This window comes from Malus domestica, chromosome 03 (assembly GCF_042453785.1).
Source record: "Malus domestica chromosome 03, GDT2T_hap1".
Lineage (NCBI taxonomy): Eukaryota > Viridiplantae > Streptophyta > Magnoliopsida > Rosales > Rosaceae > Malus > Malus domestica.
This window is the reverse complement of record NC_091663.1, coordinates 29846222-29869864: the sequence shown is the minus strand read 5'-3', so window position 1 is coordinate 29869864 and position 23643 is coordinate 29846222. Positions and strand designations below refer to the sequence as shown.

Sequence of the window (23643 nt, the reverse complement as noted above, 5' to 3'; positions counted from 1 at the left end):
TAATTCTGGTGTGATTTTCGGTGCTGATCATTTCTAGGAATTTATGGTGAAAAATCCAGTTTCCTTTCACTTTCGATAGACGAGTTTTTTGAATAAGCACTACACTTGTGATGCCAAATGTTGAAGTTGCAATGTATGAATAAAGCATCTACAAGCTTTGAGGGTTTAATACTTCGTTCCTTAACATGTCTATTTGTTTTGAGTTATTTCCGATTCCAAGTTTCAAGCACAAAAAACTCAGTCAAATCTTTGTTTTAAAATCTTCTATATTTATGCAGATGATGCTTTACCGTAGGAAAATGATTTTTTCTATGTCCCTAGTGCAAGTTCGATCCCCACCGACTCATCCCACTTAACCACTAACATTAATGCTATAACACTAATAAAAAAAAAGGAAAACTAATGAAAAGGGCTTGAAAACTTTGAGTTTTAATGATAAGGACAAAATAAAGGGTAAAATGAATAGTACCAGGATTGACTTTTTAGTGTAAAAATGTGGTTTTTCGTTAAAGTGAACAGTACCGGGTGCTTTTCGTTAAAGTTCCCAAAAAAAAATTGCTATTAGCACTTCAAAATTCTCATTTGGCACTCCAAACCCTCTATATTTAAAAAGAAAAAATCACATATAAAGAGTGCAAATTGAAATTTTTGGAATACTAATAACAGTTCCTAAAAAAATTGGTGCCCAGAGATAATTTTTGGGTGTAAACAGAACTTCCCAAAAAGTAATTAGGCCTTTATTTTATTTTTTGTAATACGGAATTAATTGGACTCAAAGGCCACAATTCAGCCTTGCTTCGTGGTTCCTGCGAGATCCTTGGACAGCGTGAGTCTCCCAGAAACTCACCCAACGTAATTTTTGTGGGACCCAATGTACGCCTCCAAATTGATTATCCACATGGTTGTGGGCCCTTTGGACCCATGAACTCAGCCCATGCACACTCTGGAAATGAAAGCTACGTCTCTCAAAAATCTGATACCAGTCAATCGATTCCAGATAGATTCCAGATAACCTTGCAACACATATTTTTGGCTGCAATTTTGTATGCCATTCAAGTTTCCATGGTCCTCCTTAACACAAATGTATAGTCTTGTTTTGTTGTTTCTCAAAGTTTTTGTTATTTCATTCGTGGAATATGATTGGTTCAGTTTTGTCTCGTCGAATGAGTGTGAACCACACGCTGAGGAATCAGAGTTTCAATAGTTTAAACAATCTTGAACGTCTTTATCTATTAAAATGTATTTCCCCATATGTATTCGGCTTAAATGACCCAATTATGACGCGGCATGTTGAAAGTGCAGATCATTCCAAGAATTAAAGTCTTGCCTAATAATTTGATTGGGACAAATAAGCTTCCTTCATGGTTCGTTCATCTACTACCTTCAACTTAAACAAAACTTCAAATTTTTCTCTTTATACAAAAATTTAAAAGCCGGCTTCCATTTCTTCATTCAATATAGGATGAATCTAGTGAACTGTCCAAATTATCCAATCTAATCCAATCCTAGACAACAAACGAGACATAAGGTAAGTGACGTTAAAGAAGAAAAAACAACTAAAATTAATTTTCCAAATCCTTACAGAGGGAAGAAAATGAAAATTTACTAGATAAAAGGGGAAAAATTAAAGGGAAGAAAAAAATTGGAGGTTCGGGTGAAGAATAAACAAAGAAAGATGTCAAACCCCTGGGCAAGTTTTTCCAATGTTAACAAGAGAACCTTCAACTTCAGATGGAAGAAAAAAAACAGATTACACAAACTTTGACAGCACAATCTGCAGCAAGAAAATCAGTCTGCTACCTTCTGAAATACATCAAATACAAAGAATGAAAGAGATTCCTGGTTTGATAAGACAACAATAATCACTTGTCATTCGGGCAATACAAGACGATCTTGACCTTCGACCAGTTTTGCAGATCGGATCACATCTCCGGTTTTTATCTGTGAAAGAATATCTTTCCCAACAGTTGTGTATCTACACGTTAAGAAGGCCTATTAAAAATGTATGTAATGACTAATGACTAATGACGGAAAAGTAAAGAACCCAGAATCATTTTTTTTTAAAACCCAAGTTTGGTTACCTGCAACAACGGTTTAGTAGTCAAAAAACATACCCGAAAACTGAGAATTCTCCTTCATCAAATGATAATCCTCCCAAGCCAGCCTATAGGATATGAAGAAACAACAAAGTCACTTTCAGATGGAATAATTTTGAAACAACTGATGGATTCGTCGTTCAAAACACTATGGTTACTCTAAAGCTTGTCAAAACCTAAGTTCGTTGTTTAATTAATTTAAACATTGGTGCTTGCCTTGCACTTACATTTCGTTTATCATACAGATAGAAGAAAAACTGATATGGTGATGAGTACTCATCGGAGACTTCACTATGTGCCATTGCAACTGCTCCGTAGACAGATAGTGGAAGAACTGGCAACTCGCCATCCTTCCATGAGAGAAAAAGAACAAACAAAAACAAAGTACACGTGAATCAACTAATGTAGACAATTGCATACAGGAAAATCATTTGGTTGATCGAAATTGACGGAGCTGTAATAGTACAAGGGATAAAGATACCTGCACGTCTAATTTTGTTTTGTACAAGGGCTCAAATTGCCCAGATGGCTTTATCTCTAGAGGAACACTGTTACCACTTTTCTTGTCAAGGCCATTGTATGAGAGAATAGCTTGGTCGGTAGAGCTGAGCTTTGTCCCATCGTATGCCTCATCAATTACCTGAAGAAATTTAGATTGTTTATGCATGCTTCATCTGGGTAAAATCATATGAAACTCAATACAAATTCATAAGCACTATGCCACTATTGCAAACGAAGACTTAAATTTAGATGGCATCAACTGAACTGCTTGGTACCAAAATTATAATCAGCCAGCTCAACTCTAATTAGGGATTGTAATAGTGCCTTGATATAATTAAACTTTCATTTGATAGTTTATAGCATAAAAAAGAAAAATAAGACAGTTCCACAGCACGTAATATCATGTGGTAAGATAATACAAGATTTAGCAAGAATTACAATGAGGGTGAACCTTGGCGCAACGGAAAAGTTGCTCCTTTATAACCCCGAAAGATCACGGGTATGAGTCGTGGAAACAGACTCTTTGCAAAGCAAGGGCAAGGCTGCGTAGGATAAACGCCCTCGCAAAGCGGGGAGCCTTGTTGGCTCGGTTGTCACCCTTTTTAGCAAGAATTACAATCATGGTATAAACAATAAATTAGCCAATGGGAGGTTCAAATACCTTACCAGTTTTGCGAAATTCCCAGCTGTTAGTGGTGCTGAATATCCATCTATAACAACCTGTACAAAGGTTTACTGATCAGATGAATACTTATTGCTTCCTACTGTTAATCCCAGCCCCGTTAAGTCATGGTTATCAAGCATGTAAGGTAAGAATGTAACATAAATGTATTTGACTTGAAATCCTAGGATAAATGAAAACTGATTCATATTCTAATACACTGACTAACAAAAATTGTTATAAGATGCATATAAGTTACCTTTGTATAAATTATAATGATAAATTATAATGCTAAAAGTAATGGTAATCAAATTCAACAGATAAACATGAAACTAAATGGACACAACAAGCCAAATATGACATTCCTCATATTTCCAGATTTTATAACAGTTGTCAATGAATTCTGGCCAACTAATAGGCATCAGCATCCACAACCAAATATTATATCAAGTATACTGTATATAAAGTGTATCAAGTCTCGATGGAGTGAAAATCGTTTTCAAAGTAACACTACTAGCAGAATATTTTGTCTCATTCACCAAGAAACTGCAATAACATCAACAACCAGAACTTATGCAAAACAAAAAAATAAGAAAGAATAATATTAGATCCGTTACCCAAATATGCGATATGTTATACCTGAATTGTAGCAGTCTTTCTTGGTTCACCACCAGCTTCTGGAGAAAATGTCGAACCATCACCTTTCTCAATTGTAAGTTCAACAGTTCCTCTCCCTGTAAACCTACATGTCTTAAAACAAAATATTGATATTCTACTTACAGCACAGATGATGTCATTGCAAAGTCTATTTACGAAATTACCACACATTTGGAGGTCTTTCAAGCATACTTTTGCGACGTATAAATAATATTTTAACTTTTGTAAAGCAGACCAATGAAATTCCTGTGGACTTCCTGGGAAACTCATATATTTTAAATTTTGTCACTTGGCATCATTATATCCCTATACTACATATGAAACAACAAGCTCTAAAGAACTTGCTTCAAAAGTGTTAGACAAGCACTCCGCACCCAAAACTTAAGCTGTTACTGAGGAACTCAGGAATGGGCCAACAATATATTGCAAATTAACCCTCCTTCAGGTACAACCCCATCCTGCACATGGAAAGGCAGAAAAATACAGACATAAACACTGGTGCAGCCCCATCCTGCACCTTACGAATCAACAAAGAAGTGGGGAATGGGGGATTTAAAGTTTTAACCTAGGCTCTCCATCTCCTACAATCAGAGATCTGATACCATGTTAGATTCTTAAAATCCAACCGGAATCTTAACTTAGGTTAGTAAGGAATGGACCAAGATATCAAGCTAACAAAACTAACATCAATTTATTTGGCTTAGTAGAAACTCTATCAGATACACGAACTAATTTCAACATGATTTTTATGATGACGAATTTATCAAAAATTAAATAATATACCCACATGTCTTGTAAAGAGGTGTTTGAATTGATAAGTACTAAAAAGTTTAATTTTGAATTTTCATTTGACTAAAATATCATTCCCCAAACAGACAACGATATATAAAAAGGAAAACACTGTTGAGACAAGAGCGACCTTGGGTATCTCTGGTACTGCTCGGGCAGCAAAAATGACAAGCCTGGAGCCTGTTGTGAACAATATCAAGTTGTAATTTTAGGCATGTCATATTGTCTGAATAAAATAACTATCTCTTCCATGTAATATGGGCAAAATATAATAAAAATTGCATGTTTCCAAATATAATAAAAATTGCATGTTTCCTAAAATAACTTTTAGGAATTATTCCTGTAGCTTCAGATGAGGCTTCCATTTGTTGATTCAGATATATAGTTATCTAGCATAAAAAGGAGGATCTAATGTTTTGTTTTCATAATCAAAAGAAATTTACCAAAAGAGGGCAAAACCGAAAGAACAAAAAACACCAGGGTCTAATACGACCAACAAAAAAAGATCAGGAAAACGACTGAATCTTATGTTATTGATTGGTTGTAGGTACCTGCAATAACTCCAGCTCTGCAATTGTATCCAGTGAAGATGCAAGGTATACTGATACTTTATCTGGGTCCTTATCCTTTATACATTGAAGAAGAGCTTGCAATCCGTTCTGGCAAACTAAGGCAAATTAAAAAACATTCTTATAGTTTTGGATAATGACCAGGTTGTCCTAGTTATGTGAACTAAAATGCAGAACCATCCTATTTTTTTTCTTCTCCATAGTTTATTATGAGCAGCAAGATTGCAGAAAGAGTAATAATCTAACATATATTTAGAGCAATGCAAACAAGCTTTTCCTCAAAAAATTAGAATTTGGCACCTGACCAATTCCTAAAAAATGACAGTATATCACATAAAAACAATTGTCAAGTGAAATATTACAATTCCATGAAAAAAAACCAAAAAGATAAATTGTAAAACTTAACAATGAAACCCTCATAACAATCATTTCAATGCTTTTCTTCTTCTATTATTTCAGTCAGATATCATACGTGCGCATGAGACACAAGAGAAGTTGATATTTTGATAATAGCCTTGTAATGATTTTTTTCTTTCTTGCAAAGGGACATTCGCATACCTTTCCATCAATAAGAGATGCATATAATGTGGAACCCTTCTCCCTCAAGTTTGTTGGTACACTTGCCAGAATTGTATCCTTTTCGTCTGTTGCTGTCTAATATACAGAAATATAATTCAGAAATTGTAAAGTCCAACTGCTAAAAGCATAGATACATGTAATATATAAGTAATAACTGAACAGATACCAGTAGATGCATGATAAAAAGTGGCACTTGCACATCAGACATTGCCATGTAGCATGTTACAAAAGTTACAACTTACAAATTGCAGAGTAGAACCACTGAAAAGAGAACGTGGTTTCTATATTTTAAAGCTCTTCACAATACAATCAATATAGGGGAAAATTTGAGTAAGCAGTACATAGTTTTCTGGCCGGTGGGCATGCTTGAGGCCTTTGGTGGATCGGACATCTCAAAATATGACAACGTTTGAAATAAAATGAGAGAGAAGAGCCGTGACAGCTAGAAAAGAAGGAAAAATCTCTTAAATAACACTAATTTTGATAACAATCCAATCTATAGCAAGAAACTATAACCTATCCTTCATTAACACTTACTTCCCTTTGTAATTAAAGCATCATATGCATTCCATCTAAAAAAGTTTCTTTTAAATTGTAAATATGTATTATGTAGATACCTTTAAAGCTTTCTTCACATTTCCCTCCATGGTTCCATAAGGCTTTCTCTGTGGAATTCTTAGCAGGTACAAAATCTCTTCCAGAGAGTCCTAGAAATGGAAGTAAGATGATCCAAAACAGATTAATGCCAAAGGTCAGAGATCATTTTTTTAAATCAATAATCAACAAGAAGAGGTCGCACTTGGTGCGATGGCAAGTGCCTTCGCCCATGAGCGGTAGGTCTCGGGTTCGAGACTTGGGAGCAGCCTCTCCATAAATGGGGGTAAGGCTAGCCGACATTCACCTCTCCCAGACCCTGCGTAAAGCGGGAGCCTTGTGCACTGGGTACGACCTTTAATAATCAACAAGAACCTACCTGTATGGTTTTCATGTTCGTGTTTGCAGGGATAGCCCTCCTTAAAGCCAGTTCTCCTGTTCTAGGAACCTTGGTGTCTGGTGAATAAAGAACTGCATTTGCAGGTGATGAAACGGGCAAAACATCCCAACCAACCAAAGGAAGTGGAGAAGATATTTGGACAAACACAAGGATCACAGCAATTAGACTTTCAAATTTGTTTTTAAGTGGAGAAGTTGATGTGGAGGAATTGGTAAGAGTACTATGCTGATCTTTGAGTTCCTGCATGACTGAAAGCCCGTGTCAAACAAAGAAAGACCTCACAAATGGAAATAGTTTTATATATTCCTAACAAACAAGGACTTAAAAGTCTTAAGCCACTAAGAAAGGTAAGTCACTGAGCTACATTTGACTCTCTTGTCGTGGCAAGTAAAAGTCAGTATAATAGCATAACACTAACTTTCGAAAATATAATAATTACAAGAATGGACAGAAACAGATAAAAAATTTAACGTTCTTCAAGAATATAGTTTACTGCATTGTGTTCTTCACCCTAACTATTGAACTTATGACCATCTTATATCAAACAAAGTAAATATGATGCGGCAAAAACTTACTTCAGTTAGGTCCATGCAGTCATCATTGATACCAAACATTTCATAACAGATCCAGTGAAAGAAAAAAAAAATTCAGACAAAAAATAGTATTTAAGAGAAAAGGAATTGGCACGTTCCACACGCCAAGAATTTGTGGTAACATTCTAGTACTTGAGCCAACCCCATATCCTAAATTCAAGTGGTGGATGCGATGACTCACAAGAGCCGTCACTGGACAAATAGGGGAAACTGAGCTGCCATGAAGTCTACAGCCCCTGCCACTAGTAAACTACATGCCTGAATGCATGTGCTACAACTTACATTATAAGCTGGTGAAGGGGACCAATTAAAAAGCATTTCCAATTGTATAAAGTGCAAATTTGCCCCAAAAAATTTTTAAGTCCTAAATTCTAGCACTCTCAATTGGGATGCAGCCCTTACATAACCGCCATTAGTTCAGCATGAATTCAAAGAATCTGAATATAATAAAAACACTAAAGAGGAGAAGAACAGAACATTTTAATACCAAAGGTCCTCGTTTGTTAGAGAGGATTAGGGATTAGATTGGATATGACTCTTCACTATATATAAGGCCTTTTGAAGTCAGAAATGGATGACATTGTCCTATTTTGTCCAAGTTGAAGGTTACTCATGAAGAAAAGTTGTCATTTTTAAACCTATCATTTTGTGTAGATTAGTGGGGAACTAGAAATATCTTTTCTTCATGAGTACCCTTCAACTTGGACAAAATGTGAAACTTTTTCACCCATTCTTCTTTCAAAATGCCTTATAGTTCTATCCAATCTAATCCTCTCAAACAAACGAGGCCAAGAACTACAAATGTAGACTTTCTCTTTCATATATCGCCTTCGCAAAACCCAAATTCAAACTAACCAAAACTACCATAAATATAATAAAAGTACATAAGAGACCTACATTACTACAATGATTCCAACAATGTAGGCATCACAATTCACATAAAAAATCACAATTTCACAACAATTTCAGAGGTTTAGAAAATCCAAAAACGAGAATTTCAAAAGATCAACTGTATGACTAGGATCAAGACCAACCTTTGGGTGATTGTTATTGGACATGGAATGAACCCTGGAGAGGCCTGATCTTTCTGGAGTTTTCCGATTAAAGCAAAATATGAAATGGGTTGGCTTCAGATTCTGCCTTCGAGTAGAGGGAGCAATGGAAACATTGAGAGATAGCTTGTGAGAGACGATGGTGGAGGATAGAGGGAATGCCATGGCTGGAGCTTGAAGTTGGGAGTTGCAGAGACGTTTTGGCGCGCCTCATCCGCTAAAGCCTATCTGGAATTACTTCGATGGGTATTTTGTATGGTTGCGAATGGGAAGTTTCTACAATGCCCCCAAGATAATACAAGGGATTAGGGAGCGGGGTATGAAATATTTGGGCAAATATGTAAATTAAGTGCAGTTTTCTATTGTGGTTTAACGACAATTTGGGAAATTAAAATAAACTAGTCTCTTTACACGCATTCAATGATTTACAAACGAATGTTAGACATTTTTTAATCCTCATGCTTAGCGAGACAAATTATTTTTATGTTATTCGTGCAAACGCTAAACAATGATAATATGAAAAAAGATCCATATTCTTTGTTGATGTGAATTTTATCAGGTTAATTACACAAACACTTCTTGAGGTTTTTGTGTTTTTAACAAAAGCACTTCAGTTTTAAAATATTACACTAACACTTCCGAGGTTTTAATCACTTCCACAAGGAAAATTTACCCTTTTAGTTCATTATTTAAAAATAAAAAACAATTTTTATAAATAAATATAAAAAAATTAATATTTTAAGTTAAACATAAAAAAAGGGAAAGAGAAGGCTATAATTCTTCTATGCAAGCCCGGGGTGATCCCATCATCTCAGCTTCATTGTTTTCAATTGTTTTTTTTATTTGACGAGAATTGAAAAGGCTAGAAATTTTAGTTTTTTTTTTTTTTTTTTATTATAATTGTTTTCGGTTGGTTGGCGATTTGAAAAGGCTGAAATCGGAAAAGAGAGAGTCATTAACAATCCTAATTAACATAATAGATTATGTTTCAAGAATGTCAAATCCATTACGGTCACGTAAGTGGCTCTTTATCACAGTAGTAGAAAGGTGTTATATTTTTGCATAATGGTGTGAGTTCGAATCTCGTCTAATATCTAATTTACTAACGTTATGGCTCGACTCAAAAAAAAAAATCTATTATGGTCACACACACAAAAGCCACAACAGCAGATGGTCGAAAACCAAATAAAAAACTTGAGAGAGAGATGGTTGCTGGAAAACAAATACGGGAGGGAGGGGAAGAAGAAGATGCAGGAGATGCATAGGGTTTATTTTGTTTTTTTAAATGTTTAATGTAATATTAATCTTTTTCTGTTATAAATAAGAATTTTTTTTTAGCTAATTAATTAAAATGGTAAATATGTCCTTGAAGGGGTTATGTAGAAGTGAAATAAAAACGCATAGGGTGTTAGTGTAATGATTTATACATAAAGAACATTTTGTGAAAGCACGAAAAATCTCAATTGGTGATTGTATAATTAACCCGAATTTTATCTCGTAAACAAGAAAGAAAAAAAAACCTAATTTCTTTTAAATATTGACTATAAAGCTTGTAAGTACTTACAATCACTGTCTGATAATATGTGTTGTAAGAGGAAAAAAGAGTTAACCACAAACGAATCTAACTAGCAATTGATGAATATACTTAGAAAAAACAGTATTCTATATTTACCAACAGATCAATAGCGAAAGACATGTCATGCCTAATGTAATAAGCTACGTACAATGAAACGCAAATTGAATTTAGATATGGAACTTTGGGTTCTAAACATCTTCAAGGGTCTCATTTGCATCTAGCATTTGGGTAATCATAGGTACACTAAAAGAGCAACAACTTTTGGGTATGGTTCGACATGTAGAGCAGATTACCGTCAGAAATAACACTCAAACTTCAAGTTGTGGTATCCTTTATCTCAAATTATTTTTCTTATGCTCTTCCAAGATTTGTGAGATTCATGTCATCAACCTAAATTGCAACTTTACCAAATTCAGAATACTTCTTAAAGAATATGCAAGAGGCATCAATTATCAACTATGTCAACTCAATAAAAGTAACAAGTTAATCAAAATAACAACAACATGAAACTAAACTTCCCACTTAATTTAAGATGACCAAGCTCCAAAATAATTCATCTCTAACTCTAAGTGCAACATCGAAAGCTATTCATGCTAATAACATGTTGTGAAATTAACTATTTGAGAAAAATTATAAAGGATGTGACAAGGAGAAGAGATGAGAAATGACAGAGGACTTGCTAAATTATAGGTGTTATTTTTCATGCCTAATATCTTTATTTATAATAACTGTAACGCATTTTCTTGCCTTACAAATAATACAAAGCCCATAAAAACTTGTTCTCCAAATTGTTTTGAAATTCTATTTAAATTATAGTCACATTCTCAAATAAACACAGTACCTGCAACAAAAACAAAGAAAGTTTCTTTTCAAGTTTATTATGAACCGCTAGATCAAAGCATCCAAATCTAACCGTTGAGAATAAACGGAACTACCGGTGCAGGAGCGGGTTGCACAGTAGTTGCACTGCAGAGTTTTCGATCCAGTTCCCCATTGCAAAGTGAGAGAGCAAACCCACACTTCCAACCACCACCTCACTCAGAGTGCTCCCTCTCCCTCTCTACATGTATATGTATATGTATGCATAGATCTCGTTCTCTCTCTCTCTCTCTCTGTCTCCCTATATATATATATATATATATATATATCGATCATGAACAATTTCATACGTCTGGTATAGATCGAGGTCTAGCATGGCGAATTATCTTGCTCAGTTCCAGACGATCAAGAATTCCCTCGATCATCTCGTGATTGCAGGTAAATCTCCAAATTCGACAATACTATTCAATTGCTGGGTTCCATTTTCTTCTGTAATTTCAAGTTCGAGCTTAACCGTTCTTGTTCTGCTTTTTGTTCGTCAATTACTCATTTGAAGTTACTGATCTTCTTGATTGAGATTTGGGGGCTCTGTAAGTAATTAAAGGTGTTAATTTGGGCTATTTGTTAGTAGAACAAAAAGTGCGTATTTGTTTAAGTACGGGGATGGCTAATTAGCAATTAAAGTGACGCAGAAAATACAAAGTTTTCGTCCTACTGTTTGTAAAATGATGCCTTTAGCTCGTCAGTTTCGGAGTGTTTTCGGGAACTATTAGTTCTTCGATTGAATTTCCATAAATGGGAACGATTATTTGCACAATGCGCAAAGTTTGTTGTTTCGGTGTTCCAGTACTAGAAATCATTTATTAGCTTTTTGTATTTTATTGAACAGCTTATGCGGCATTCGCCATTTGTTTAATGACAAGTTATGTTTAGTTATTTGTGATCATTGTTGTGTTCTCAGCCATGTATGGTTATGCTTATCTTATAAAAGTATATGATTATGCTTAATGTGGGAACCCATTAACAGCCTAATTGCTACTCTACCAATCCCCTTGACAATTTCTGCCAATATTCCAGTCATGTTCTTACTCTGTATTGAGTTTACAGCGGGTGAAACGGATAGCTAATATGTGTTTTTTGTGGTAATGGTTTATGTCACTGGCCTTGCTTCATGTTCCCATCTAACAGTTTAACCATGAGCTCATTTGCAGTTGAAGATGTGAGCGACTTGTGGCCTACTGTCAAGAATGGGTTTGAGGAGCACTTGCCATTTAAAAGAGCTTGCTTAAATAACAAGACACGTAATCCCGTATTTGTAGAGAATCTTCCTGCTGAATTCATACTAACCACAGACTCGAGGCTTCGTAGCCGGTTCCCACAAGAGCAATCATTATTTTGGTTCCGGGAGCCATATGCAACTGCGGTCCTCGTCACCTGTGAGGTAAGATACAATCTCCTTCACCTCACTTATCTTGATGTATTATTTCGTAACCAATGTATAATATCTGTATCTATAAACACCATGGGTTAGTCCAGGCTCAGTCAGGGCCAAGATAAGAAGCTTAGTAAACAAAGGTCTCTGGTTCAATTCCCTCGGATGCATACACTCCTATGGGGGAACCTCCAATTGTTAGTCCCAGCCATTCTGGTTGTAGGGTCTACACGTGCCTTTGATTGAAGATCTTGATACCTCAAGTTATCAATAAAAAGAAAATAAAAAATTTGTCTCTTTCTAAAAAAGATTATATATATATTTATATATGCCAACTGTACTTCTATTACGTTAAACAATTCCAGTAATTTCTTTTATAAATGCAATTGTAGTTCTTTTCCACATACTTTGTCATGTTGAATAAAATGGCTGGTTTACTCATTTTTTTTGCTTGCTGTGTTGCTGAATTATTTTAAAGCTGATGAGTTGTCCTAGTGTGTGTATTTCTATATGGATGGATATATGTTTTTGTGTGTACAAAGAACACGTGGAGCTCAATGAGAACCATGGTTCAGTGATCCAAAAGCTTCCATCATTTTAGATCTACTTTAAAATCATCTGTAGAAAAATATCCGTCAAATGGGGAATCATTTAGCCATCCATTTTTGATAAAATATATGCATGGCTATTGTGTTCCGAAGACAACAACTTTTATGCTATTAAATGTCTGAAGTCAGATTTGTATACATCTTTCATACTAGATGGTTGTAAAGGTACTAACTTATGCAAATTGGGAAAGTAGCTATCTCTGTGTCTTTGAGCATTTGTCAGGTTTTGATAGAAAATGTAGGAATAAAACTTGTGTCATTTAAGTGTTTGGTAAAACATATTTCTATCAATATTTCCATGCACTGGTAGTATTATCGTTATCATAAGACCAAACCATGATCTGTATGATTGTATGCTGCTAATCTCATAGTTAACTAACAGTTTTTTGTCTTTATTCATTAGGATCTTGATGAGTTCAAGACCATCCTTAAACCGCGCCTAAAGTTAATTGTCCAGAATGATGAACGGGAATGGTTTATTGTTTTTATATCCAAGGCTCACCCGAATAATGATCAAGCCACCAAATTGGCAAGTAAAGTTTATGCCAAACTTGAAGTTGATTTCAGTTCCAAGAAGAGAGAAAGGTGAGTTTATTGCTTTTGTGATCATATTGCTTTTTTAATTGATGGATTGAGTAGTATTGAGAGGTGAGTGTTGTGATTATTTTATACTCAAAATATTGGTGAGCATTGAGCTTTTCCTAGTTTCTTCCCCTCTATTAAGGTGTTCCAGAGAGCGCATTTCCAAATTGCATTCAAAATTCTAATAAGAAGATTAGTCGGTATTTTTTGACAATACTTAACCTTTACATCATCTGCTTTGTTGTTATTTAAGTCAACATGCGATATTGAGAATTTTTCATTAATAACAGATTAAACAATACAAATTCAACAACGTTGGTATTACATTGATAACATATACTTACACCTTTTAGGCAAAATGCGGAGAAGGGTAAAGAATGTATTTTTTTGTCGATTTCATCTGTTTCCTTCATGGTTGTTAAGATGGACTTGGCAAGCATCTTGTTTTCTTTCAGTATTGTAGACTGATCACATCACCAGCATATTTATAATTGGGTCTTTAAAAATACCTATAAGTATAATATTTTCTGTCATTTCTTTTCAGTAAGTTGCATCTGGTATCATGTCTACCATAAAACATGAGTTGACTATCAAATATAAGTGTCAGGTTATAATATAAAGTTGAATGATATTTTGATGTATTTGTTTAAAGTTTAGTTCACCTAATATCATGTTACTTTGTCAACATGTGCTTTGCTCAGGTGCTGCAAGTTCGATCTATATTCACCTGAAGCAAACTTTTGGGAAGACTTGGAATCCAAGATAATGGAGTGCATCAGAAATACATTAGATAGGCGTGTACAATTTTATGAGGACGAGATACGCAAGCTTAGTGAACAACGCTTCATGCCAGTTTGGAACTTCTGCAATTTTTTTATTCTGAAGGTAGTTCCATTTTTCTCAATTTTTGGATTTGAAGAATTTGATTTAAGGCTGCTTTGGGCAAAGAGGATTTAAAAGATTGTTGATTCAAATGTAGATTTCTTGCATACATCAATTGTATTCAAAGGCTTACTGAATAGTGAATACTTTTTGGTCTTATAAAAGTACATTTCAAATCCTACTTTTGGCAATTATGTGGCACAAGAACCGCAAACTTTTGTGTTTTTAGATCCATATAATTTATTTTACTAATCATCTTCTGGCGTCTTACCATAATTGATTCTCTTTTCAGGAAAGCTTGGCTTTTATGTTTGAGATGGCTCATCTTCATGAAGATTCTTTACGTGAATATGATGAACTAGAAATTTGTTATTTGGAAACAGGTGCGTTACACATATATCTGATTTCTCACTTTTGGTGTTGACATACATGTTATGGCTTCTACATATGTTTTCTAATGAGAATCCTATTTTGACGTGGAACTGCTTATGCCACCTTCAAGTACATGCATGGGGGATTTTTCAACTTTTATTTGTCTACATTTTTATAAGTCCTTAATACTTGATCAGCAAGTATAGTTAGTGTTACACACTCACTTTATTTTGAAACTTACTTTGTGAAGGTATAGCGATCCTCATGAATTGGGGGCCTTGTATCGTAGATATGAGTAACCATTGACTGCTGTACTAGTCAATGTACTTGTGATATTGAGGCAATTCATTATTTTCATTCTATGACTGCCAGATGTTCATAAAATATTTGTTTCCTGTAAAAGAAGAATTCCTTAACGAGTCTATCCTCTTTACACTAAACCTGTTTTTTTTTTTTTTTTTTTTTTTTTTTAATCTTCTCTTCATGTCTTAATTCTTGTGCAGTCAAATCGGGTAGAAATGATTCATTGAATTGCTTATTGCAATCCGGTAGTTGTTCATATCTCCTCAAAGGAAACAAGAATCTACATCATTAACGCACACACAAACATGCACGCTATTTTGATCCATATTCTATGGGAGCCATGCTCATAATTCATTTTTTAAAATTCCATCGCCTAATATACAAATCTCAATAAAGACCTTTTCTTCTTGAATAAGTGCCATCATTTTGATTTTGATCCAATGATTGGTGAGGATGATTGTCTGCTGAGCAGTGAGCGGGAGATCATGAATGTGAGCTTTTAAGTTCTCCCGCCACTTAATGAAACTAAAAATTGGAAAATCGTCATTCCATTATAAGCTTAGTGCTTTTAAATTATAAGATTTCGATCAATAATGGACATTTTCTCTTTGTTTTTTGCCCTAGATACAAGACCAATAATGAATCATTTTCATGTGATGCAGTTGAAATGAATGGAACACGGAAGGACTTCGGAGGAGTTGACCATGGTGATGATCAGGCAGCATTGCTCAATTCTGGAAACAAATCATTGACACAAATTGTTCAAGATGACTCATTTAGAGAATTTGAATTTAGACAGTATCTGTTTGCCTGCCAATCAAAGGTATGTGAGACATTCGTTCAATTCAAGCCTATGACTTTAAATCAGTTAAAAAAATGAATTAAAATTATCCTGTTATGTCACTAAAATGATTTCCATCTGTGTTTTTTTTTTTCAACATCAACAGCCTAATGTTGTACTTCATGGAATACTGTGGCTTTACTTTCATAAGATGTAAATTACTCCATGCTCAAACTTGTGCCTATTATATTGATAAAAATGAAGAATGAGAATTTAAGTATACAATTACATTGACTGCACGGTGGTTTAAGAGATGAATACAAGTTTACCGTGGACATAAAAGAAGGTTCCGTGACCATTTACTTAATATAGAAAAATAATATGACCATTCAGAAAAACAACTTTGAGAGAGAGGTCATGCCTTCTGATTCTAGTTTATGCAGAAATTGACGTCCTAATTTGCTGAAACAAAATTTGAACTGCATATCTAATAGATGGTTAACTGTAGCTTTTATTCAAGCTGAATCGCCCGTTTGAAGTAGCATCAAGGGGATACTCATTCATTATAAGCTTCTCAAAGTCTCTGGCTGTACATGAGGTATCTGGTATTCATTTTGTTTAAAGGTGTTTTTCATATCTTGAAGTTTGTATGATTCTGAATGATCATATCTGACTTTTCTAGTTTCTTTTTTTTTTATCCTCACCTTTCCTGTTTTCTCCTTTTGGAGTTGTTCTCAGAGTATTCTACCTTTTTGTATGCGTGAAGTTTGGGTGATAACGGCGTGCATGTCCTTAGTCAATGAAACTGATTCACATTATAAGGAAGGACTTGCAGCACCTGATATAGAAAAGGAATTCTACCGCCTTCAAGGTGACCTTTATTCACTATGCAGGGTTAAGGTAAAAGTACTTTGTGTTTCATATGCAATAGAGGAACTTAAAATATCATTTTGTTTTGTTCTTTAATCCATTGATATACCTTTATTGGAGTGCATCCATACAAGTGAATGTTATCCGTTGTTCAACCGGCAGTCAACATTGACTAGAAAATTCATTTTTAATATGCTTGCACTTTACTAATAAAAAGGCTGTAATGTATGTTTATGCAGTTCATGAGGCTTGCATATTTAATCGGATATGGGACGAATATAGAAAGGAGTCCTGGAAATAGGTACCAAATGAATCTTTGAAGATGAAAACAACTTATAGCATTCTAGATACAAGCTTGAACATGTAATCATTGCAATTAGCTTTAAAGTACCCAAAAGTTGCAGATGTTTTTCTAAACTAGTTGTCCTTTACTTTTAACTCAATTAACAGTGCTTCACTCAGCATGCTTCCCTGGCCCAAGCCTGCAGTTTGGCCCTCTGTTCCACCAGATGCTTCATCTGAGGTGCTGGCAAAAGAAAAGGTAAGTTCTTAATACAGTAAATGTTGGCATCGGACCAGCTGAAGTTTTTATTTTTGAATAGGACTAGCTATTGTTGAGAATAAATCCCACATTGATGAGAGGAGAGACCTTTCATGTGCTTATAAGTAGTTGGGCTACTCCACATATTGCCAATTGATTTTATGGTGGAACCCCAACTTCTTCAGTTAATGTTAAGCTAATATTTTAATTCAATTCCGGATAACATATGTAGATGTAAACTTATTAAATTGAGACTACATCAATTTATGTCCGTCTAGCGTACATTAGTATAAATCAGCATAAACTTTTAATCTTGGAAGGTTTATTTTGTATTGTTCTTTCATTTCCTCTTCCTATTTGACGTGTCTTGTGGTTGGAAGTTTTGGTCATGTTAAAAGGCTTTATGCAACCACTCCTTGTTACAGATTTGTGACATTCTTACTCCCTTATATTTTCCAGTAGGTTGATGTGCTTTTATACCAAAAAACGTCAGAGTTAACTTTCAAGTGATGATTATCTTTTTACACCTTCAAAAGAAGAAGATTTGACCCATTTTATGAAAATTTCATAATTGATCATGTAATCCCTCAAATTTCTCAATTTTGACATGGTTTAGGGTTTAGGGTTTAGTATATGTTTGTAATTGTGAGGTTATATAAATAGTTAGTGGATTTCATTATTTAGCACCTTTATCAAACTAATACAAGGGGGTATTAGTGTTGTCCCATCCTTATTACATGGGGTAAACGAAGGTGGTGTATAGGAAATTAGACCTTTAATTATTGATTAATGATGATTTTCTTCTAAAGTTGCCATTAGTATTGTTATTACTGTTCAGTTGGCTTTTGATTTTCATGCAAAAGCATTTTCCGCCACCTAAGTTATTCATTTCTTTTGCTTCTCTTTTTGATGAAAAAAGTTATTCGTTTATCTTTTGCAGATAATTCTACAGTCAACTCCATCAGTAAAGCACTTTGGTATTCAGAGAAAACCATTGCCTCTTGAACCTTCTCTACTATTACGCGAGGCTAATCGGAGGAGAGCTTCCCTTTCTGCTGGGAATATGGTTGAAATGTTTGATGGCCGCCAAAATTTTAGTGACGGGTAATGCAAATTCAAGAATTTTAGCAAATGTAGTGCCATCTGTTTCTAATCGTTCTTTGTTTTTTAATATTCTTACTAAATATTCTCATTTCATTTATTGTTTTTATGTATTAAAAATGGCATGTTTGAGTGGTAACGGAGTCACAATGTATGATGGCAGTTCAGGTTCAGATGCATCATTTAAGATGCCATCATTACAAAAAGTGCAAGCAAGTGTTATGTCACGTACTAACTCTTCACCAGGAATTTCTGAGAGCTCAATTGATCGACCCATGAGGCTTGCTGAAATTTATGTTGCTGCTGAATATGCTCTGCACAATACAGTTTCTAATCCTAATCTGTTGAAGTCTTTGTCATCTACAGAGGAGTTTGAGGTATGAACACTTGCTCATTTTTAGTTTACTATCCATGCAGGATTGTTCAAATTAGTAGTTCCTCTATACATGCTATATAATTTTTTGTTGATCTTTTTGTCTTGTTCACAAATGTCTTGTTTTGACAGCAAAAATATCTTGGACTAACTAAAGGCGCTGCCGACAATTATCATCGATCCTGGTGGAAAAGACATGGAGTTGTTCTTGATGGAGAAATAGCATCTGTCTTTTTTAAGCATGGAAACTTTGATCTGGCAGCAAAGTCATATGAAAAGGTTTGTGCACTTTACGCTGGTGAAGGATGGCAGGATTTATTGGCAGAAGTCCTCCCCAATTTAGCAGAGTGTCAGAAAATACTCAATGATCAAGCTGGCTATCTATCGTCTTGTGTGAGATTGCTTTCATTGGATAAAGGCTTGTTTTTGACAAAGGAACGCCAGGCTTTTCAGTCAGAGGTGGTTCGTCTTGCACATGGCGAAATGGAGCAACCGGTGCCCCTAGACGTGTCATCTTTAATTACATTTTCTGGCAATCCTGGGCCTCCATTAGAATTATGTGATGGAGATTCCGGTACTCTATCAGTAACATTTTGGAGTGGCTTTCCTGATGATATCACTCTTGATTCACTAAGTCTCACTTTGAATGCAATATTTAATACGGATGAGGTTGCTAAGGTAAGCTTTCTTGGACTTACAATGCATTTTCATCTCACTGTTTCAGGTCTAAATGTTGTATGAACATTATACATGATTATTTCATCTGATATTTCAGGCATTAATGAGCTCGACTGCAATTGTATTAAAGCCTGGTCGGAATACCATTACCCTGGATTTACCCCCACAGAAACCAGGTTCATATGTTTTTGGGGTTCTTACTGGGCAAATTGGGCAATTAAGATTCAGATCTCATAGCTTTTCCAAGGGTGGCCCTGAAGACAGCGTGGATTTCATGAGCTATGAAAAGCCTCCTAGACCTATCTTGAAGGTGCAACTTATGAACTTATAGCTTTTCATTATCCATCATATCCCAAATTATTAGTTTATCCCTGTTATTTTAATTCTATTGTAAATAAAAGCGGTACATAACTTCGAGATGAATTTTTTCAGTTGATTTCTAAGATTGAGTTATGGTATTGTACCTTCTAAATGACCTTTTCTTTTTCAGGTATACAAACCAAGACCTCTGGTTGATCTTGGTGCAGCTGTTTCCTCTGGTTTGCTGATAAATGAACCTCAGTGGGTAGGCATTATTGTAAGACCCATTAACTACTCTCTCAAAGGTGCTGTCTTGTATGTTGATACTGGACCTGGTCTTAAAATTGAAGATTCACATTTCATTGAGATGGAGAGCTATGCTGATGCATCAAAGAGTTCAGTTGGTGTGACTTACTGTAATGATGCTCTAAAGGATGGTTCTTTGGCTGTCGATAAAAGTTTTGAGAAGTTGACTCTGTGTGATGATGGAGTAGAGTTTCCACATTGGGCAAGCAATTCAACGTCTATTTTATGGATTCCAGTTCGTGCTATCAGTGAAAAGCTTACAGTAGGATCATCTTCAGGTTGTGGATATATGTGTTATACGTGTAAATACTCTTTATTGAGTCCAACTGCTTACCTGTACATAATGCATCATGTCTTACTGCAGTGGTTCCCCAGAGACAGAGCATTGTGGATGGAATGAGGATGATAGCACTCAAACTTGAATTTGGTGTATCTCACAATCAGATATTTGAGAGGTATTTCTTGTTGTACATCATCCTTGCTAATATTTCTTTGATTTTGGTCTACTTTTTGTTCTTAGCTTTCAAATTTGTAGATGTCTTTTATTGATTATTAATTTGTGCAGGACCCTAGCTGTGCATTTTACTGATCCTTTCCATTTGAGCACGCGAGTAACAGATAAATGCAATGATGGCACTTTGCTTCTGCAGGTATGTAAGTTTACTTATGCATCCCTGGCTAGGTGATTATATAATATGACGTGTCATGTGTGATATCCTATGTGTTGAAACATGTGTCTGTTTCCACAAACAGTTATTGTAACCACTATCTTAGCATGAATGATGCTTTTGTGCATTGGCTGGATATGATTTCACATTGCATTCTACCATGTTAGACAAAGATATTTCTTGCAATTACCAAAATAAATGCTTAAAAATAAACAGGAGAGTTTATTTGTATGAAATATCTGCAGAGTCCTTGGGGGTTCGCCGTTCATATTCTGGTGTGCTTGTGATAAATATCAATTCCTTCATGAGTATTTAGTTCCTCTTTGACTTGATTACTTCCAGGTCATTCTACACTCCGAAGTGAAAGCCACAGTGACCATCTTTGATGCTTGGCTTGATCTTCAAGATGGGTTTGTTAATACTGGACAAGGTGATGGGAGACCAACTTCAGCCTACTTTCCACTAGTAGTTTCTCCAAATTCTAAAGCAGGAATGCTATTTAGTATATGCTTAGGGAAGCCTAATGTTGAAGGTATTGTTCCTTTCTGTTATGCATATTTGCATGTTTCGAAGCTCCTATCTTTAAGTTAACAAGCGCTAATAAGTCACTGTCATGTCTTCATTGCTGCAAATATGGATTTGGTTGTGAATCTTTTCATACTTAAGATTTTCGTACATCTGACAGAACTGATGATGCGAATTTCATTTTTCCTGCAGATGAAGCTAAGGCTCTTCAGTCGGATAGTATACTAAATATTAGATATGGAATTTCTGGTGATAGAACCAGTGGAGCACACCCACCTGTGTCTGCAGAATCTTCTGGGTCTGAGGGTGCTAGACAGGACTTAATTTTCAGAAGCACTCTTGCTTTACAAAGGCCTGTGCTTGATCCAGTCCTGGCTGTTGGTTTTCTTACTCTCTCTTCTGGTGGCCTTAGGGTTGGCCAGCTAGTTACCATGAAATGGAGGGTTGAAAGATTGAAGGATTTTGAGGGAAATGAAGTTTCTCCTAACAATGTAAGTCACAGCCTGATCCTCTTGGACAAGTTGGATTGCCGTTGGCAAATCTTAGAAGGGGTGTGCTATCCACACACCCCTTTTCACTTCTCACACACCCCTTGTTAATTTATATCCGTCGATCTTCTTCAATTCATTTGATCCAACGGCCGAAAACTAAAAAAGTGTGGGAGAAGTAAAAAGGGGTGTGTGGATATCACACCCCATCTTAGAATGCTGATAATTTACGACTTTTCTGGTTCACTTTTATTTCTGAATGAGTAGTAATGTCAGTGTTCAACCGTTTGTAAGTGTACAAGAATTTCATGTAATTGCAGCGTACTTGGTTGTTTCACTCAAAACCTGACGTGGTAAGGTGTATGTCGTTGAGTTTCACTTGAAAGGAAATAATAAAATTTGTGTAGAGACTTATGAATCACCATCAGAATTGCTCATCACTGCATGAACCGACGTCTGTCTGTATCTTCAAGTGTAATTTTTAGTTTATCCCACTAACTTTGGTAGATGTGGAATTAGGGTTGTGTTTCAAGTTTCAACTGTCATTTGTTAAGGCGTTATATGAATTTGGTGATTACAACTTGAGCATATTAATAATTTTTAGTGATTGTGCACCAGGATGAAGTGTTATACGAAGTCGGTGCAAATGCTGAGAATTGGATGATTGCTGGGAGGAAAAGAGGGCATGTTTCTCTCTCCGCAAAGCAAGGTTTTGTGAACTAATTAAACTCCGCGTATTTGTTTTTATGTAGGAAAATATCTTCTGGCTCATGGCCATTGCCTCTTTGTTATTTGCAATTTTCATTTGAACAAATAATTCTTGTAATGGCAGGTTCAAGGATAGAAATCTCAATATTATGTGTGCCTCTAGTGGCGGGATACGTTCGCCCCCCTCAACTTGGTCTGCCAGATGTTGGTGAATCGAATATAAGTTGCAGTCCGGCTGGGCCTCATCTGGTTTGTATCTTGCCTCCGGTTCTGAGCTCCTCCTTTTGTATTCCGGCATGATTGTTGTCAACCCAATTTCCTCTCCTGGATTCAAGTCGTCTAGATCATTATAATTTCCGCTCTAATGGTTGGACATGCTTATAGAGAAAATTTTAGGTTTCCCCCTTCCATTTCCATGGAATTTGTAAATCTGTATTTGGTTTTTCCTTTTCTTTTTTATCTGATGGTTAAAAAATCAGCTTAGTTGGGATTAGTATGCAATAGGTAGGTTTTTCAAGTGTTCATGGTGTCCAATGTGTACAATTCGGCTTAGAGATCCACCGAGGACGTCCAATTTTTGCTTCATTGTCGTAAAATTCATTGTTTGTTGGAGTGGATAAAGTTTGTTTGGTTGAAGCCTGTCTTGTGCTGGCGTCTGATGATTCCTGAGTTGTAAACTTTTTCCGATCGGTTTCCATCATTTTGCTCTAATCATCAAAAGGCCATTACTTCCCGCCCCCAACTTCTCGTCGAAAAAATGCTGGCAATCCTCAAACTACGCACCAGTCTCGCCAGTCTCGTCTCTCTTTCTCAACCATTTTCTAAAAGCATCAGCTGCTCCCAATCAGAGGAGAAATTTATCCAGGAAACCTGGATATAAGCTGGTACTTTACGCGTTATAATACGAGTGGAAGGAGAGGGAAAATTTTCCAATAACAGAAACAGATATCATGGAGGAACAGACATCACCAGCAAGAGTTCCAACATCTAGAGAGTTTTGAAGTGATTCGGCCAGAAGAAGATATGACAATGAAACCTACAATAGTGTAATTGTGAGACCTGCCCATTGTTTGCTGAGAGATCCCAATCCCTCCCCAAGTATCAGTTTAGTACAGCTAAGCTGGAGTCTTTTAGTGCAACCAAATTACCCAACCAATTACCGTTCAGGAGATTAAGCTAAAGCAATTACTGCCTTAGTGAACAGTAATTTTCAGGTATATCTATACTTACAAACTGAAG

General features: G+C 35.6%; 2 protein-coding genes across 4 annotated transcripts; one reads left to right on the top strand and one right to left on the bottom strand.

The window, feature by feature from the left end:
- Positions 1-1655: 1655 nt before the first annotated feature.
- Positions 1656-8766, bottom strand: LOC103430301 (peptidyl-prolyl cis-trans isomerase CYP37, chloroplastic). Of its 2 annotated transcripts, none has more exons than XM_008368439.4 (12): positions 8474-8766; positions 6826-7086; positions 6470-6559; positions 5832-5927; positions 5256-5363; positions 4835-4884; positions 3898-4000; positions 3264-3317; positions 2578-2736; positions 2324-2446; positions 2115-2164; positions 1656-1975 (listed from the first exon to the last, which is right to left on the bottom strand). In XM_008368439.4, exons 1-12 carry the CDS (start codon positions 8654-8656, stop codon positions 1870-1872), a joined length of 1383 nt encoding a protein of 460 aa, XP_008366661.1. In that variant the 5' UTR covers positions 8657-8766; the 3' UTR covers positions 1656-1869. The 2 variants fall into 2 exon arrangements, with proteins under 2 accessions (XP_008366661.1, XP_008366666.1); XM_008368444.4 differs by having other exon boundaries at positions 6826-7094; positions 8474-8717.
- A 2215-nt stretch (positions 8767-10981) lies between these two features.
- On the top strand, positions 10982-23040 carry LOC103430315 (trafficking protein particle complex II-specific subunit 130 homolog). Of its 2 annotated transcripts, XM_017331434.3 has the most exons (22): positions 10982-11145; positions 11248-11324; positions 12098-12327; positions 13330-13511; positions 14210-14393; positions 14683-14773; positions 15728-15888; positions 16355-16444; positions 16585-16746; positions 16956-17017; positions 17167-17257; positions 18198-18361; positions 18522-18735; positions 18864-19409; positions 19507-19719; positions 19900-20293; positions 20380-20470; positions 20581-20665; positions 21026-21215; positions 21401-21699; positions 22315-22405; positions 22529-23040. In XM_017331434.3, the coding sequence occupies exons 1-22, from the start codon at positions 11132-11134 to the stop codon at positions 22702-22704; spliced, it is 3807 nt and encodes a 1268-aa protein (XP_017186923.1). In that variant the 5' UTR covers positions 10982-11131; the 3' UTR covers positions 22705-23040. The 2 variants fall into 2 exon arrangements, with proteins under 2 accessions (XP_017186923.1, XP_008366678.1); XM_008368456.4 differs by having other exon boundaries at positions 11143-11324.
- Positions 23041-23643: the final 603 nt, after the last annotated feature.

What these genes read in the sequence shown, in the direction of transcription:
- LOC103430301 (XM_008368439.4), bottom strand. Translation starts at nt 8,656, where the DNA reads ATGGCATTCCCTCTATCCTCCACCATCGTCTCTCACAAGCTATCTCTC. An exon ending in CAGAGCTGGAGTTATTGCAG is followed by an intron (nt 4,885 to 5,255) that starts GTACCTACAACC and finishes TGTTCACAACAG; the next exon opens with GCTCCAGGCTTGTCATTTTT. An exon ending in ATCTGTATGATAAACGAAAT is followed by an intron (nt 2,165 to 2,323) that starts GTAAGTGCAAGG and finishes CATATCCTATAG; the next exon opens with GCTGGCTTGGGAGGATTATC.
- LOC103430315 (XM_017331434.3), top strand. An exon ending in CGATCATCTCGTGATTGCAG is followed by an intron (nt 11,325 to 12,097) that starts GTAAATCTCCAA and finishes GCTCATTTGCAG; the next exon opens with TTGAAGATGTGAGCGACTTG. An exon ending in CATCTACAGAGGAGTTTGAG is followed by an intron (nt 18,736 to 18,863) that starts GTATGAACACTT and finishes TTGTTTTGACAG; the next exon opens with CAAAAATATCTTGGACTAAC.